Source organism: Podarcis filfolensis, assembly GCF_964270895.1.
Source record: "Podarcis filfolensis genome assembly, chromosome: 6".
NCBI classification, from domain to species: Eukaryota; Metazoa; Chordata; class Lepidosauria; order Squamata; family Lacertidae; genus Podarcis; species Podarcis filfolensis.
Window position 1 is genome coordinate 67,143,010 of NC_139609.1, and position 18,389 is coordinate 67,161,398.

Consider the following 18,389-nt stretch of genomic DNA (forward strand, 5'->3'; position numbering starts at 1 on the left):
TTTCCCCAGCTTTCCCCCTCTGGACTATGCCCCTCTGTAAACCACTGTTCTAAATCAATACTGTCCTCCTGCCCTTGGGAAGGTTCAGAAAAAGGGGGAGCGGTTCCCACCATTCCTCCTCAGTCCAGTCCCTGACAACAATTCTTTTTTCTCCCAATTATATTTTATTAAGTTTCAACATTTTCAACATATACAATCGAAACACAATTTTGTCTTTTCTCTTATTTTTGTCGACTTCCCACTCTGTTTTCCATGGAGTTGTTTCTCCCCTTCTGCTGCACCCTATCTTCTACCTGTTAAATCATAATCACAATATTATAATCAACACCAACAATTCTTCTTACCTGAGTGGAGTTGGTGGCAACTCAGCCACTTTAGCAGAAGTCTGGTGCCCACCTTGAGCCTTCGGGGTGCTTTCAGGGGAGCCGATACTCTTGAGTGAGACGCAGTCAGAGTCCAGGGCCACAGCTTTGGCTTTAGCTTTCTCCTTCTCCCTGTCCGTCTGATTCACTGGCACTGGGGTGCTCCGGCCTGTGCCGATCTTAGAGGGCTCTTTCAGCCGCGAGACACTGATGCTCCCTTTTGTGCTGAGCAGGCTGGGGTCAATGCTGCTGCTCACTGGCCGTGGCCCACTGCGCCCACCAGTCACGCTCATGGAACTAGATTTGGCAGGGCGTGGCAGGCTCCGGTACTGGATGTTGGTGCGGGCCCCTGGGGCCATGAAGCCAGGCTCCCCAGCATTAGAGACATCCAAGCTTGTTTTCCTTCCATTGACTGGCTTGACTGGGATGCTAGAGGTCTTCTGGATCTTACCAAGGGTGGCCGAGCCACCAGCTTGCATCACCGTGGCAGTGCCAGTTGCAGGAGGTGGCTTCTTGTAGCCAAAAGAGCCGGAAGTTGTGGTCCGGGTCAGCCCAGAAGGAGGCTTCTTGGCATCTGAAATCCGATCTCGGCCAGCATCAGACGATGAGCGCTGCAGGCTAGCATTCTTCACAGAAAGCTTGTTCTTGTCTGTTGCTTTTGCTTCAGGTTTACCTGCAGGAGAAATAAGTTTGAAGAAAAGGCATTTGTGCACGCAGCTTCTTAGGTGACCAAAAGAAACTTATCAAAAAGGTACTTAATCAGGACAGCCAGTCCCTGTACCAAAATGAGCACAATGTCAGGGCACATGTCAGTACAACCATCTCCCAAGCTAAATTGTACTGATTTTGTTTCAGGGAACATGATCAAAGACTTTACTGAGATGAGATGCAGCCCTAGGATGTAACGAGTACATTCCAGGCTCCCTTCTCTCTCTGTGGCCTACAGTTAGTCATGCACCTTTGACTGCACTCTCAAGATGAATGGGAAGCAAACAGGCAGGGAAGTGGAGGTTGCAGCCACAAACCTGCCTAGCTAACACTAGGGCTCCACTTCCTGTTCCAACCTCACCTGCCACTTTGAGGGTCTGGGCTGTGTGGGTGATGGGAGAGGTCACTGCCACAGGGGGAGTCTTGCCCTTCTTCAAGGAGCCCGGTGGGCCCAAACTGACTGGCTTTTTCAGATCTCCGCCTTTGGCAGGAGCCTCGTCACAGCTTTCCGAGCGCTCCCGTCGCCATTTGGAAGAGCTGTGCTCCATTTTCAGACTCCCGCTGTCATAGTCCATCTTCTTCTGAGCCTTCTCTTCTGGCTCTCCGTACCAGTTCAGCCCACTCTCTGCCAGTGAGCGCTTCTCAGAGTCCGTGCGCAGCTGTAAGGCAAGCAGCAGAGAGGATTCTGTTAGCCAGTACCTTAACCTTGCCACCCAAAATACTCCCCCAACCTCCTGTGTGCACATGGGAAGCTGCCTCAAACCAGGCCTGGCTATTTCTCTATCTGGCCCAGAACGGTCTGTTCTGTTTGGTGGAAGTTCTACAGGGTCTCAGGGGAAAGTCCTTTGCATCTTCTGCTACCTGGGTATTTTCTTTTTTAGTGGAGCTGGCAGCAACTGAACCAGGGACCTTCCGAAATGCATAGAATATGCTCTACCATAGATTTATAGACCTCCCCTCATCATAGCCCCCCCAACTACACCAGCTTAAAAAATGGGATGAAAAAAACAGTCCTTCAGTTCCAAAGGCACTGGTCGCTCCTGCATCTGCAGGCAGAAAAGGGGATGGGCATTCAGTGCTTTGGGGGCTGTGGCTTCCCCCCTCATAATATAAGGAGAAACTCAATGGCAGAAGTATTCATCTTTCCCCTGAGAACACTTTTAAGGAGAAAGACAGCACAGGGCTTCATGCAATTTCTTTCTCCGGTACCAAAACTGCAGCAGCAACAGCAGAATGAAAACATGACAGATTCTCTGGGTGCCTGTCCTACCTACCGCTATGGCGGAGTTCCTGCGAGAAGCCGTGGGGGTGGAAGGCAGGGAATTGAGCGAGGAGCTGGCATTGAACTCTTCTGAGCTGAGATTGTCAGAGGCATCGCTGAGGCCGCTGCTGATGGAGCTACTCTCATCCCAGCTGAAACAGACAGGAGGCAACAATGGTTAATAATAATCCATAAAAAGTTTAAAATCCAAGTAAATATCCACACAGTAGCAGTCAAATCTTATGCAATATTGCCAGCTCAAAGAAAATGCTTTGTTTGTTTATTTAAATATTTATCTACCACACTTGAATAAAAAATACAGCAAGACAGTATTGATGACTACCTGAGAGAGAACACTTTCGATACACACTTTGTCACAGATTTATTGCTCCCTAGCACCCTAATAATCCTTTCTTACAACCAAGTTGGTCAAAGTGTGGTTAAAGGATGGGTTTTTGCCATATTTTCAGTGCATACTTATAACTGAAACAAGGATCTTTTAATTTCCACATCCCTCCTCCCCACCCCAGCTACTGTGTGTGTGTGTGTGTGTGTGAGTGTGTGTGTGTGAGAGAGAGAGAGAGAGAGAGAACACGCGTGTGTGTAGTACAAACTCAATCTTAGCTGCTAGGACTACGCTTGCTTGTAAACAAAAGCTCAGGCTAGTTTACTCTTGTCATAAGTGGATTGTCACTTCAGAATACAATATTCATATACATTAACATACATTGGAAAAACCAATCCAAAAATCAGTGTGTATTTTGCAAAGTGCTCAGATGCAGAAACTGAGGTTTTCAGCTCAGCTGCATCTTGGAACAAGATAGAGCTGGAAAAGAGTGTTGGTCATAAACAGTCGGACCTTGGGGCATCCCAGAAGGAGACTCGGGGTCATAGTAAGAATGAGGAATGCTTGCCAACCCTCTCACATGGGACAGGGGTCCAGGAACACCATGGACAGGAAGAAGCTTCTTTCCTATGTGGAGGGTCTGTGAGGAGCAGGTGCATGGGGGAAGGAGGAAGAACACTGGATATTTTTTTATTAAAAAAAAGTAAAATAAAATACTTCTTTCATGTCATCTGGCACTTTGCACTCAAGAATAAATAGTGTAGACCATTTCAAATAATGGTAGAACCATGTCTGATAGGCAGTTCCAGTGTTTAAGAATTTCCTTAGGGGGATCCTTTGTACAAAGGTACCATAAGCAACAATGGTTGCCAAGCAAGGGACCTTATTTAGCATGGCAATTTGGAAGTAATCAAATTATCTTATCACTACAGAAGACTTTGCAGCCCTACTAATCAGTTCTACATGAACAATTGTCACTTTGCTCAATAATTTCATAAAATTATCCAGTTTTCCTTCTTTATTCCAGCTTTGCTGCTAGCACGTAGCTGGATGAGCAGCTTGCCAGACAAACCGTGTAAGCTACCCAGTATATATTTGTGAGCAGCACTTGTACAAATTTGTTGCAAGCTACTAAATGTTTTGCACATACTAGTTGCTTCACTTTGAACCCAGTAGCTGAAGCTTTCTAGAAGATGGAGATTATTTTTATTTTTAGCAAGGAGTAATCTGGTAGAAATTGAAAGGTGGGGTTAAGTGACAGACAGTAACAGAACCAGAATGTGCTATAACTGGAACCATTGGCAGGGAGAAGCAGCCACATAGGGCACAAAAGTTCAGTGCCTTCACCAACATGGAACATTTTTGTAGATCTTGCTTGGATGCATTCTAACACATGACAATCATGAGGACTAGAACACTGTTTATAATGAAAGTATTTTTGAGAATACTTGCCACATATGAGATTTTGCATCAGATGCAGAAACCCCAAAATGTGAATAGTCCAGGTGATCTACTAAGTGACCCCTAGTCTGTTGTCAGTCCTCTTATAAATGCCCAAATGAGCTCTCATTAAAACAGGATCTGTGTTAGCTGCAGCTAATTCAGCAGCCAGCGGAAAAGGGTCTAGTTAAAAATGTCCAAAATGCCTTCCTTTGTACTGCAGAGGATGCTATTGAGAGCAGAACAACATCTCAGAGCAAGTTAGCAGCCCTGCGTATATTGCACCTGATTACTTTACACGTCTAGCACCAGCCAAGGAGCTAGGAAAAAGAGAGAGCAAAGTCTTTCCCCAAGATAGGTGTTGAAGCAGGAGACTGGCAGATGCTAATCCAGGCATTACCGAATGTCTACACTGTGACATTTATTGTGAGCTGCTGCCAATGTCAGCCAACAGCCAGGCTGTAAAGTGCACCACAGGGAGATCATTTAAGAAAGCAGAAGGGATTGGCTTGGTTTTGAATGGCACAGTTACTATCAGTCCTTAGCACCTGCTGGTATGGAGAACTTCTAGAGAGAAGGTGGGCTTGTTGTTCTGTTTGTTATTCGCTCTGAGATGGTTCAGTTGGTAGAGCATGAGACTCTTAATCTCAGGGTCATAGGTTTGAGCCCCATGTTGGGCAAAATATTCCTGCATTGCTGGAGGTTGGACTAGATGGTCCTCATGGTCCCAATGCTGTAATTCTATGTTTTGTATTTTTCTGTTTTTATTTTGTAACCCACCCTGTGATCGTTGGATGAAGGACAGCAAAGAAAAGAAAAAAAGTAAGATCTGAGAACCCAAGAGTGTTTGTGGAATGTCTGGATGTTAAGGCAAGAGAGTGTGAGCCAGAACCGAGTGAGCGCTGTTATCTCCTCACCCTTGCCCCTCCATCTTAGCTCTGCTGAGCTTGCCCAAATAGAGCAACCTTCATTCTCCAGGCAAGAGGGCAGGATTTCCACCTTTCATGTAATGGCACCAGCCCCAGCCTGCATTATTCCTTTGCTCGCTTCAGCCTCATACATCAAGCCCCCGATGCGGGTTGCTCACATTCACCTATTTCATGACTCGATTTACTCAGAACAATCAAACAATAGTCATTCATTGGAAGAGGCCAAGGAACATAAGGCAGATTCCAAAGACCAGAACTGGACAGGGGCACTGAACTCTTTTATGAAATCCAGCGCTGGGCAAGAAAGCAGCTCCAAGGACAACAAGAGAAGGAGGGTGCAAAGAAGGAGCTTGGGAGGCCACTCATCCAAAAAGCATCTCTCATATGCCTTAACGCCATCCACAGATCCTTGGTAGCAGCTGCAGGTTGTACTCACCCAGCGACATACCATCTTTAAGTACTCAACCATTAAACAGGTGGTTTGTGCTGGGTTGGGGTTGGGGGAGAGGAGAGTATTTATAGAACTGTGGGGAAGGGGGAGAATTTAAAATGTTTGAGAAACACCTGGTCTGGAACAGACAGAAGGAAAGGAGGAGCAGCCAAAATAGCCAAACCTCAAGCTGATGCTCAGAAAGTGAGGGGCTGGATAAGTTGGTTGGTTGTAGTCTTGTGTTGTACATTTAAAAACTATCTATCCATCTATTCAGCAGTTATTTCTCATTACTGAATCTAAATAACGGGGAAAGGCATGCCTGCTACCTGTAACAAGCCTTTGTTGCTGCTGTGAAGATTTGCTGCTGTGCTTCAAAGCTTAAAATCATGAACATAGCCTGTCAGAAAGTGGGTGGCAACAAAAACTACGTGGATATAAAAGGATATAAAAGGATATATAAAAGGATGTCACATAGAGGAGGGAGAAAGGTTGTTTTCTGCTGCTCCAGAGAAGCGGACACGGAGCAATGGATCCAAACTACAAGAAAGAAGATTCCACCTAAACATTAGGAAGAACTTCCTGACAGTAAGAGCTGTTCGACAGTGGAATTTGCTGCCAAGGAGTGTGGTGGAGTCTCCTTCTTTGGAGGTCTTTAAGCAGAGGCTTGACAACCATATGTCAGGAGTGCTCTGATGGTGTTTCCTGCTTGGCAGGGGGTTGGACTCGATGGCCCTTGTGGTCTCTTCCAACTCTATGATTCTATGATTCTATGATTCTATGATGATGTAGCTAAGTGAGCCACATTTCCTTGGTCTCCCTTCACCAACATTTGCCACCCAAGGTTTCCATGAAGAGTCCCAGGCAAGTTCAGTCTGAACGAGAGCAAACCCTCCTTCGTCGGCAACAGCTGCCCGCTCATGCAGATCCCAGGCCCTCTCACGTTTGTTTCCAAGAATGAAAGCAGAATGAACACAGGAGCAACTGGGGAGCCGTTTGCAGAGATTTTGCAACAGCACCATGACGCCTTCCAGACGCCTTTGTGTGTGGGCAAAGGGGCAAGCTAAGAGAAAGCCATCTGCCTCCCACCCAGCTCCTTAACGTGACACTTCTAGACTGCACAGAAACAGAGGGTGGAATGTTCTAACAGACCATGTTCAAGCATTTCAACTTGTCAGATGAAACGTTCCCTCCGCTCCTTACCCCATGCAATGTTCTGGGGTTCTCCTGACTCTCTCATAGCCAATTTCCAAAGGAGGGAGGGAACCCCATTGAGCAGGGCTTCTATTGACAGAGCTCCTTAGGTGAATCCCACCCAGTGTCTTAATAATAAAGGCTTTGTTTCTCTCCAAAACTTCCTGTTGTTCTGCTATGTCTCTCCCCTGCCCCCATCACAGCTCTGCCTGTTGCTCAAGTTTTTTTCTTGTTCCACTGCTCTTTTCAGCTCCTATTCTCTTAACTAACACCCATTCCTCCCCGCCCCCCTGCTCACTAGGAAATCACAATAGTGTGTAGAAGATGCGAAACAACACCCCCCCCCAAGTTATTATTCACAGCCCATGACCAGGGTGGAGAACCTCAGGCCCCTGCAGATGTTGACTGTCTCCCGAGACAGACAGATGCCAACAACTCCCGTCAGCCCCAGTCAGTAGAGCCAGTGGTCAGCGATGATGGGAGTTGTAAGAAAAAATGGAGGGCTAAAAGTTCCCCACCCTGCCTGAGGAGGAGGAGGTAGAACCACTATCTCTAAAGAGAGAGGAGACTCAGCTCTTCATCTTTGCCTGTAGGAAATAAAACATCCATGCTGATCAACAATTACTTCACCCCTGCACAAATGCTAGGTTGCCCACCCCCTATGGAACAAAATGAGTCTTGTTGGCACACATACTGCAGCTTTGGGTTGTGGAGCGGGACTGAAGAGGGTGGATACAGCAGCGGATCACATTTTACTTGCTCTCCAGGGCTCTTTAACACTCTGCAGCCAAACAAAGTCAGTATCTTAACAAAGACTCAGTACTCAAGTCAAGGCCAAATTGTGAGCAACTAAACAAGAACATGGAGACATCTTGACTCTCTGAAACGCTACCAAAGTTCTGCCGTCACTGGATGCAAACTCCTGAGGCAAAATCCTCTCCAAAACAAAACAAAAAAAAACATAACTCCCTCTGCTCCCCCACCCCATCGATCAGCATAATGACACAGTCTGACAGTTGTAAGATTCCTATGGGCTATTCTGTTTCTTCCCAAGTTTCAGTTTGGCTCCATGGAAAGTCCTAACAGGACCTAGCAAAGGCAAGGCTTAACTCTCTCTCTCTCTCTCTCTCTCTCTCTCTCTCTCTCTCTCTCTCTCTCACACACACACACACACACACACACACCTCTAAAAAATTTCCAGATTTGTAGGTCATAGCATTAGATTGGTAAATTAAGCTGTATATATAGGGAGGATTAATAGAGGATGGTAAGTATTTATTGCTTTTGCAGCTTCCCCATCCACCAACTACCATAACCCTTATAGCTTGCAAGGCCTTACTGTTGCAATTGCAGCCAGATACATTTATATTTACTTTACAAAAAATGCAGCTTGGGTATCTACAAAAACAAAAACAAATACTTTCTGTTAGCAAGTTTAAATTTGAGCAAGAGCTCCTCAGGCTACTTCCTTCTTTATCATTAGTTCACACTTATGTGGGTTAAGCCCCACCACTGAAACAATAAGGAAAGGAGCTTCCAGAGAAGGGTGCTGCTGCGTAAATACATGTGTGTTTACGCTTGTGGTTTTCTTTGGGATAACCAGGAAGGGAGACCAGAGACAGCTAATGGCATCCTCCAGTCTCAGCAATGGAAGCAAATCTTGCTAGCAATGCCCCAGCAGGCCATGTGGAAAAGCTCATCTTTTCAGCTGTCAATCAAGCCATCTCAAGTGAAGAATGCTACTGGGTCACTGCATTACTCTGGTGCTTTAGGCTGGAGTGGCATCTGCCGTTTTTCCCTAAGGTCCATCTTCCCAGCAATTGAGGGACCCAGAGGGCTTCCCAGAACAAACTGGAATGTAGCTCCTTCCATCAGGATAAGCAAAGGCCCCTTTCAGGTCATTGCTTGAGTGGGTCAGTAGTAGCCCCTTAGGCCAATTTAACAAGTCTAGACAAGGTCTGGGGTGGAGGAACAACAAAGGGGACAAATGTCCACTTTGTGAATGAAAAAGGGGAGACCAGGAGAGGGGAAGAAATATACCCCCCCTCCACCAGTGTCAATTCCAGCTGTCACAGGCCACAATGTATGCACTCCTCTGCGATGCTTTAGTCAACAAACAACTCATCAGTTGCTTGTTTCCAGAGATATCTGAGTGATGCAATGGGATGAAGGAATTCATACGCTCTCATTCATATTGTTAGGTTTTCTGGGGGTGGGGGGGTGGGGGTAGGCTGTATTCCTGGGTCCCTTCCAATTCCTGGATCCAGCAGGGATTTAATTGCTGAATAAGCCAGGCAAGGGCCATAATGGCCCCCAAAGTATGGATCGTTAAGGTAGCAAAGGAAGTGGCACTGTGCCAGAGAGCAATTGGGTGGGGCTCCCTCCTTCACTCAGGGGAAAGACAAGGCCAGAGTTGAGGTGTGTGATTTAGAAGCTAGAGTCAGAGACATGCTTGATTTCTGCATGAGTCCAAGGCTGTGGCTATGGGAGAAGAAAGACCCTCTTAGGGTGTTAATGCTGTGAGCCCCTTAATTGTAGGCTCAAGTTGTATATTTGTGTAAATAAACCATATATCATAACGACACCCCAGTCTCCACTGTCCCTCACTCCAAGGAAACCAAACCCTGGGTAAAATGCCTGGAACCCGTTGTGTCTTGCACCGGTTTCAGAGATTAGGGTTGTGTGCAACAATATCTAATCTAATCACATCTCACAAGAAGAGTGAAGGTGTGGAATGTGTGACATGCTTTAAACTGAGCGAATACACACAAGTGAGGAAAATATAAATGATCAAGAGCTGCTGATGGCTTGGAGATAACAGTCAAGGAAACATCAGTGGGTGGCAGCCCTGTTGCGATAATGGTTTTTACATTTCAGTAATGTCTGCATGGACACGGGTGGCGCTGTGGTCTAAACCACTGAGCCTTGGGCTTGCCGATCAAAAGGTCAGCGGTTCAAATCCCCACGACGGGGGTGAGCTCCCGTTGTTCCATCCCAGCTCCTGCCAACCTAGCAGTTCGAAAGCATGTCAAAGTGCAAGTAGATAAATAGGTACCGCTCCGGCGGGAAGGTAAACAGTGTTTCCGTGTGCTGCTCTGGTTCGCCAGAAGCAGCTTAGTCATGCTGGCCACATGACCTGGAAGTTGTCTGCGGACAAACGCCAGCTCCCTCGGCCAGTAAAGCGAGATGAATGCCGCAACCCCAGAGTTGTTTGCGACTGGACTTAACTGTCAGGGGCCCTTTACCTTTTTAATGTCTGCACAGAGTTACAATGCACAGAGGAGCCAGTGAATGGCATGCAGAGGAGCCAATGGCTGCTCACCGAAGTTCCGTAAAGCAAATGGAAAGTCTACAGAAAGCTGATAGGGTGGCACAGAAGAGTTATGAATTTGGTGTCCAGATGTTAAAACAGAGATGGAAATGATGTGTAAGGAAGAAGGAACAGAGATTCCATAGGATATGTTCTCTATTAGTTAGACAGATATCAGATTTTGTTCACCCCCACCAAGAGTTCATGGTCAGGAAAATTCAAAAATTCCCTTTTTATATCTATGGTGCATCTGTTTTTAGAATATTGTGTGCAGTTCTGGCCACCCTATCTCAAAAGATGATCAAACAGAAAAGGCTATCAGGGTAATGGAAAATCTTGCTTATGAAGAAATGCTTTTATTTGGGAGGTGGAAGAAGACTATGCAACATTATACAGGTTTATGAAACATAACTAGTAAGTTCACATCTGCAACAAATGACAGAAAGGAGCTTTGCTGGCTGAAATATCACGTCTTCCATTTGCTGTTGACTTAGTTGTCCTGCTGGCACAAAGTGGTGAGGTAGACTTGGGCTAGGCAGGTTTATTTATTATTTATTATTATGTACTGGTTGCATTTACATATATCCTGCCCTTCCTCCCAAAGGAGCCCAGAGTGGCAAATCCAGGATGCAGGGTAGCATCAGTGTGAGAAAAATTCATGGAACATAATCTACTTGGCTATTAGCCATAGTTACTCATGTTCAATGGCAGCATACCTTTCGGCCACGAGATATTGTGTTTGAACAACAGTGGACAGGTATCATGTCCTGTTTGGAAGCTTCCCAGTGGCACTGGTTAGTGGCATCATTATGGGAAGACATACTAAACTTGATGTGCTTTCAGCTAATTATAGGTGCTAGTTTTCTATATCTCCATGGCACGTGTAGCTTTTCTCTGCATGGCACTGTAAAAGGAGCAACAACTCTACTGGGGAAGAGGGGAACAGCAAAGCAATATTTCTTTTAATACAGAATGTGAACAGTAAAGGCTCATCCAGGCTGCGTTTTACACTGCATTTTCCAGGCACAGGTCCGTGCCGAAGAGTGGGTTATTTTTTTCTTCCTTTCCAAATTATTTTTATTAATTTTCCAAATTATTACAAATCAAAACAAATTAAATTAATTCCATACAATTTCTTAAAATCAGGTTTCCTGCTCCTGTTCCAAACATATCATCACCACCATTTCCTCACATTGCTGCATCATTTCTTAGAGTCCAGCTGACATCCTTCACTTGCTGTTAAACCATTCTTCCAGCTGGCCGCTTTTTTTCACCTTACAAACAGCACCTCTATTACATCTTATAAATAAGTAATCCATTTCACGTGTGAAGTCCTTCATATCCATTCTCAGCTGAATCAGAGCAAACATCAATCTGCGGAATATCTGGTTTTTGTTTGCTCCAATTCAGCCATAAGATGTGAGCTTTCCTGGAGAAAGCACTAGGACAAAAAATGAAACTGCTTGGACATGGGGCTTTAAAGCCCAACCCTGTGCCTAGAAAAGTGGCACAAACAAAAACTTGGATAAGCTCTTAGACTAGACAGAGTGCAACTATGGGTATACCTGAAACAATAGAGAGAGAAAATAGATAGACATTGTGCCATAACTAGAAGTGATAGACCAGAATTCTGTAGGGTTCAATACAAAAAAAAAAGTGAAGCAGTACCATAGGCTCCACATTTAGTATGTGAGATGGAAACCTCAGTTCCATGTTAACACTGAAGCAGACCTGACAGCACCATGGAAACAGCATGTAGGAGCCAACCTCGTCTGGCCAAAGGGGCGGATTAAATGTAGTCAAATCCCACCTCCCCCCCCTCCATCTGTGACTCCCACAGGAAGAAATTATGCAAGAAAACAGTGGATGCTAGAGCTTCTCTTTCCCATTGCATCTCTTTGCCTAGGACATGCTCTTTAATTGAGTGGAGATTATTACAATGATAATAGTAATTATTCAGTGGCCTTGGATCGCCTCCAATGAAATGTCTTTACCCTCCTGCTTGCAGTGACACACATCACTGCTGAACGCTTTCATGTTTAGTGGTGACTAATCTTGTCTTAGAGATCCATGCTATTACTAGTAGCTAGAGCAGTGATTGCCAAACTTGGCCCACCAGCTGTATTGGGACTACAACTCCCATCATCCCTAGCAAACAGGACTAGTGGTCAGGGATGATGGGAATTGTAGTCCCAATACAGCTGGAGGGCCAAGTTTGGCAATCACTGAGCTAAAGCTTCCCCACTCAGAATATATCCATGGCTGCATGGTCACTACCTGGCACTTCCTTAAGATTATTATATAAAATAGGCAGCTTTGCTCTGAGGTCAGTTTCTTAATGACACATGTTTGTCCAAGCAAAGGAACAGCCCAGCTAGATTACAGGGCTTGCAAGGAGGAAAACCAGACATACAGATGGCAAACTGAGTCTCAGATGTACTTACATGTAGTATGAATGCACAGTGGCAGGGAGAAAATTGCTAGCCTAAGCTGTTCATTCCAGAACAGAGCAGTAGCAAAAGCATCTGCTAGCCATAAAGTCTAAATTTCAACTTAGCCTTGGAATGGGAAAGTATTGATGCTCTATTAGCGTGAATGCTAGGGGTGTGTAACTGAAAAATTACACTTTTGGTGCATCAGAAACCCAAGTTAGTTTTAACTTAGATCAAGCTGAACATAATTTGTCCCTTTAAAATAACAATAATAATACGTGTCCAAGAATACATTAAGGTCATACTGCCTTCACTTTGGCTGCAATGCAGCATGTCCTGGTTCCTAGAGGGAGAGAAGTCTTCTTCTTTGATGATCTGTCTTCTAATGCATTCCCCCCCCCTCGCCCTGGCCAAATGAAAAGCGGGACTGTCAGGCAGCCAGCTTGGACAGTCCGTTGAACACTGCACTGTTTGTATCTGCACCAACAACTGCAAGAACATATGGAGGGGGCGGCCCTCTTCCCACTGGGAAAAACACCAAGACTAACAAGTCTTCCGGCTTCTGAGGGTCCTTGTTTGCAAACTCAGCTTGTTTGGAGCAAAGAAAGACAGGATGAGGGATGAGGGTGGGGGAAGCAAAAGATGAAGAAGTGAGGAAAAGGGATAGAACAAGGAGTGCAGTGTCCTCTTGTTCAAAAGCCCAGCTAGCCACCACTTAAAACAGGAAGAGACTTAACAAACCCTGGGCCCAAACCTGCCAGGTGTTGCATTCCCAGTGAACTGTATAGAGGTGGGGATTAGTCAGGTCTCTGGAACATCACAACTCACTTTTATAAGCCACACTTGCACTAGTGGAACTCATTAGTACACCAGCAAGTAAGTCAATATCCTGCACTTTTAAGTTCCTACTGCAAACGATTTTAACATGGTGTCCATACCTATTAAGGCCAGTAAGGAGAGTCTCTAGGGGTACTTTTTATGACATGCCATGTTCTCAACCACCATTCATTCTACTACTTGTCTCTGCTCTGCTCTTTTCTATTAAGACACCCTCAAGCTGAAAACCTTAAAACTGAGAAGCAGGTAAGAAGGAAGCAACAGGACTTCAGCAGTCTCTTTATGATGCAACTCCCTCCCTTCCATCCATCCATCCATTCATTTGTTAATTAATTAAACTGTCTTTCATCCAAAGAACACAGAGCTTTTCACAACACAAAAATACAAAATGAAAACACAAAACACATCATAAAACAAAACAGTAAGAATAAAGTAGTTTGAATTGGGGATTCGAGCATCATTGCACTTTCTGGTGGTTTAGAATGCAATTTACAGCCACCAGACTGGTTCTTGATGTAGGGGTATGGGGTGGAGGGCATCATAAAAGCACTTAAAGCACAAACACTGCTTTAATACAAACATGTTACATGCTAGTTGACTGCTTTGACACAGAGTATCACTAAGACAGCATGCTAAGTGAAAGTTCTGTTGCCCCTCGTTACGCCTCTGATTCTAGGTTCAGGTTCTGATTCAATAGGAAGCGGCATCAATTTCCAGGTCTGGGAACTGAGAAGTATGATGGTTTGTTTTCTATGTACAAAGAGGTCAAAGGTTAACAGGCCATCTCAACAGTGCAAAGTGAACCTTCTGCTGTCATTTTCTCACACTGATAAGCCCACACAATTTAAACACCAACTGAAAAAAAGAATAGACATGAGCAAACAAAGGTGGACAAGCTTCTCTAGGAAACCCTTTTTGTGCCAGGATGCAGTACTCCCTATTGGATTCAACAGCCATGCCATCCCTGACTTGAATGGAACAAGATTGCAGCCCTTACCAGCTTTTCCAAAAGGCTAGAATTTCCAACAGCTCATCTGGTCTTTTACTTTCATAACAAGAATACTTTTTGCTGTCTAATTTGGCATTTCACTATAATTATTATACTTGCCTTGCGAGGAGCATTTGTGGTCAGCTGGCTTTCGATACAAGCCAGAGAGTTACCATATTTCCTCCTGAGGGAGAAAGGGTTGAACTGAGCAAGGTCATTGTTTCGAATAGCAAAGCGAAGCCACTAATTTCTAGGTGTGAAGATCATTTTCTCTATGACACCTGGATGACCACATTGGAACATTATTCACTATGCTGCTGACTACCTCAGTAGCAAGCAGATGGGAGTAACTGGCTAGAGAGAAGAAAAATGATGATCAGAAAGGATGATCTAGTCAGCATCCAAGAGCAAAGAAGGAAAGCATGCCAGAGCACACTGCAGACAATTATAGGTTGTTAATGACACGAAAATAAAGGACTGTTCATGATGGGGGAAAGGATGTGTATTTATTGTTGGATGCAAAAGAACAGCACTAGCCGTCTTTGGGCATTCAGCCTAAGCTAGATCAAAAACTCATGCGCAACTGAATGAAACAATTGTGATTGCAGGAACAGTTCTATTCAGAAATGCTTTTTTTTTAAATGTTAGGATGGGTTCCAATCTTCAACCAGCTCCTGCTGCAGAGGATACATATAAACTTCTGAGTCTTATACTTGTCCTAAGGAGCCATGTGCATAACCATATGCATCATATTGGGAGCGTTTTCCTGCTGGGTTCCTCTTACAGAATGAGGTAATTTTGCTATGATATAAAACAGGGGTGGGGAACCTTTTTACTCCACAGGCCAGGCCCTTATCAGGATCTGCCTCACAGGCCAAACTGGGCAGAACTGTCCACCTGTCAAAATCCCATTCACTCTTAGCTGATCAGGCAAGTGGGAGGAAGCGGCTCACAAAACCCTTTACAAGTGTCCCCCTTTTTAAGATCAGAGTGAAATGGGAGCATAAAGGTGAATGGGGGGGGGGGGGGAGAAACACGCCAAAACCTTTCAAATCACTGAGACCAGGAACTTAGAAGGGAAGAGGGAGTGGGGAAAGTTTTTGCATGTCTCCTTCCTCTTCCCTTTTAAGCCCCCAATCTCCCTCCAATCTTGAATCTCCTCTCATCAGCTGGTGAATGGAGATTATATCCTGCTGCCTAGGCTTTGAGATCCTGTTCTCTACCGGGAACAGGATGGTGTGGCCAATACAGGATTAAACCTAGTCGTCCCACCCCTCAACTGACGTTACAGTAGCATCAGCTGTTATGTGCTGTTTGGGGGGAAAGCAACCTGGTGGACCAAATCAGACCCCCTGTCAACATGCAGGGCCAGTGGTACCCCACCCCTGATAGGAACTTTCAGCTCAGCTTCAGTGCTTCCACTGGCCACTTGCTAAAGGAAAGGAAAGCCATACATCATCTACAGCAGCTGAAAGCATTCGGAATGGGGTGAGATCTCATCTCTTTAAGGGGCTGAAATTCATTAGGGCTTGCAGTAGTTACGTCTGGCCCTAGGCCACGAATAGCTGTGGTTTGCGCTTAAAACTCCATCTAAATCATCTCTTTGATGCTCCTGAACACTGCAACATTGAGGGAATTTTGTTTTAAGCACCACATCAAATTCGGGAGGGCTGCTTATGAGACACTGAAACAAGGAGCAACAAGAGGTTTGGCAGAGCGCAAGAGAGAAGTCCTCCCAAAAAAAGATCCCAAAGACAGAGGGGCCACGAGCATAAAATTATTTTGGCAGCTCAGGGTAGAGCATAAACTCCTCCCCCTCTTTCCCTCCCTCCCACCCACTCTCTCCATTTCCCTGCTTGCATCCTTCCCTTGACCTCACAATCACTCGAGTGAGGGGGAGTCAGCCGTCTGCCTCATTACATGTCTGTGGTTTGAAGCCATTCTGAGTAAGCCAAGCTAATCTAGCCAGCAAATCCCATGGCGGCAAGGGGAAGGGGAACCCTATGGAAAGAAGCGTTTGTGGGTGAGAGCAAGAAAGGGTAGGCTGCAGTTCTCAGGAAAAAAATGAGAATTAATTTGGCAGGAGCCCAGAGAGATCAGGCTCCTTACAGCAGAAAGCGGTTGGTGCAGACAGAGCAAACTGTCAGGGTCCTTCACCAAGCCTTCCCAACTGCTGGAATGTTTTATCAATGTTCAGCATAAACATATTGGATTAGATACGATAGTTTTCGCTTTTAAAAAATGAAAAAAAGTTTAGACTTTGATTTAATTAACAGAAAAGGACAAAACAGACATTACTAAATAGAAAACTGCTGTGGTTGGGAAGAGGCACATGCACACAAACGCGCAAGGCATTGATATCTGGGTGGTTGGATACATTTTTTATCAATATGACCATCTATTGGACTTTTGCATAACTCCCATGTTCTTAGCCATCAGGCCAAGTGGGTGGGAAAGGGATAGTCAAAGGCATCACATTTTATTTAATATGACCAGAAGGATAATTTTTTTCTTGCTTTGAGTGAATCCAGATGGCTCAAGAATTAGAAAAGGCAAGACCTTATATGCGGCCCTGAATCTCTCCCTATGCTGATTCTGTTATGCTATTCTCATGGCGGGACACATTATCATACAAACTTATCTGTTTAAAACAGATCAAATCTGGTTTTGATTTAATTTGCAAAAGCAAAAACCCTATAGCTTACCGTTCAGCATTTCTAGTACTCCAAGGCCAGCTAACAATTAATAACTACTAGTTAAAAGCAATAAACAAAACTTACCAAAACAAATGAAATGTATCAGACAACCAGAGTCAATAAAAGCAAGGCAGCAACAGACTAAATCTACTCAAATTATATAAATTTTTAATGCCTGGAGAAATTAAAATTCAGCACAAGGTGAAGGACAAGACAAGTATGCATCAGGCAAGTCTTCCTGGGGAAAGAAGCCCCAAAGTTGGGGTGCCACAACATAGAAGGCCCCTTCTGCAGATGCCATGCACATCACCTCATAAGTCAGTGCTACCCAAACCTATTCAAAGGTGGTGTCATTCAGTGTTAGAAATGGAGGTATGAAAACCAGGAGCTAAACGGCACCTTAAACCTAAGTTATGGGAGCAACAACGGAATGTCTAGGCACACTTTTTTTATAACAAGAATACAAAGCAGAAAATGAAAGAATTGCAGCTAAAATATTATGCTCATTTTTTTTTACATGGCCTACTCCTTCCCCTGCCCACCTTCTTAATATTCTTTAGAGGGTCTCTTCTCCAGTCTTCAGAGAGTAGCTGGAAGTGGACAGGCAGAAAAAGGTCCTTTCCTTCCACTCTGCAGTTTTAATCTGAAATCTTAGGTGCAGCACTGCACCCAGAGCTCAGAAATTGCTCGTGCTGATGAAAGTCCCTGTCACAAACTGTGCCTAGAACAATGGGAGTTTCCAACACTGATGTCAGTATATTGGCAGGTCTGTAATACTTCAGGTATCTGGACACCACGCCATATAAACTCTGAATTGTGTTCAGGAAGAAGCCACCAGCCCATGCAGATGTTTCATAAATGACAAGGTATCTTGCCTTTTGCTGGTCCCCAATCTTTCCATACTCCCGGAATGCTTTCCCTGTCCACCTACCCAAGTCCCACCCACCCCACAAATGCAACCTAGCTTTTCCTCAGCTTGTTCCAAGCAAAAGCATTTTGGTGGGGCAGAATCCAGCAGCACCCTTCCCTTCTTGAGCCTCGTGGAGTAATGGCAGCAACCATCAATCTCAGAAACTGAAATCCTCTATTTGGTGAGGTGGGGTATTATGGTCAATGCTATAAACGTAGATGCCAAGGGTTCAAAGAGTATTCCTTACATTAACTCAGTAAAAGTACAGCAGCCACATAAAGTGGGCCAGTATTAGCCTTGTATGGCAGCTGTTGCGAATGAGTAGGCCAAGACTGAATAGTGAGCTTGCCTGAGGCTACCAGATGAGCTTGTGGCTTAGGCTCAACCCCTTAGCCACTAGACTTACAGCAGCAGGTTAAAACAAAAAAAAATTTTTTTCTTCCAGTAGCACCTTAAAGACCAACTAAGTTAGTTCTTGGTATGAGCTTTCGTGTGCATGCACACTTCTTCAGATACACACGCACACGAAAGCATACACACGAAAGC

The 18,389-nt window shown here is 44.9% G+C and overlaps 1 protein-coding gene across 20 annotated transcripts in view; it reads right to left on the bottom strand.

Annotated features, from left to right (window-relative positions):
- The window catches only part of NAV1 (neuron navigator 1), a 268,134-nt gene that overhangs the window by 26,558 nt on the left and 223,187 nt on the right, over positions 1-18,389 (bottom strand). For all 20 annotated transcript variants that reach the window (XM_083617268.1, XM_083617271.1, XM_083617285.1 and 17 more), the window contains 3 exons: positions 2,345-2,483; positions 1,432-1,729; positions 345-1,035 (listed from right to left, as the gene is read on the bottom strand). In XM_083617268.1, the coding sequence (XP_083473394.1) occupies positions 345-1,035; positions 1,432-1,729; positions 2,345-2,483 (1,128 nt within the window). The remainder of the gene's footprint in view (positions 1-344; positions 1,036-1,431; positions 1,730-2,344; positions 2,484-18,389) is intronic.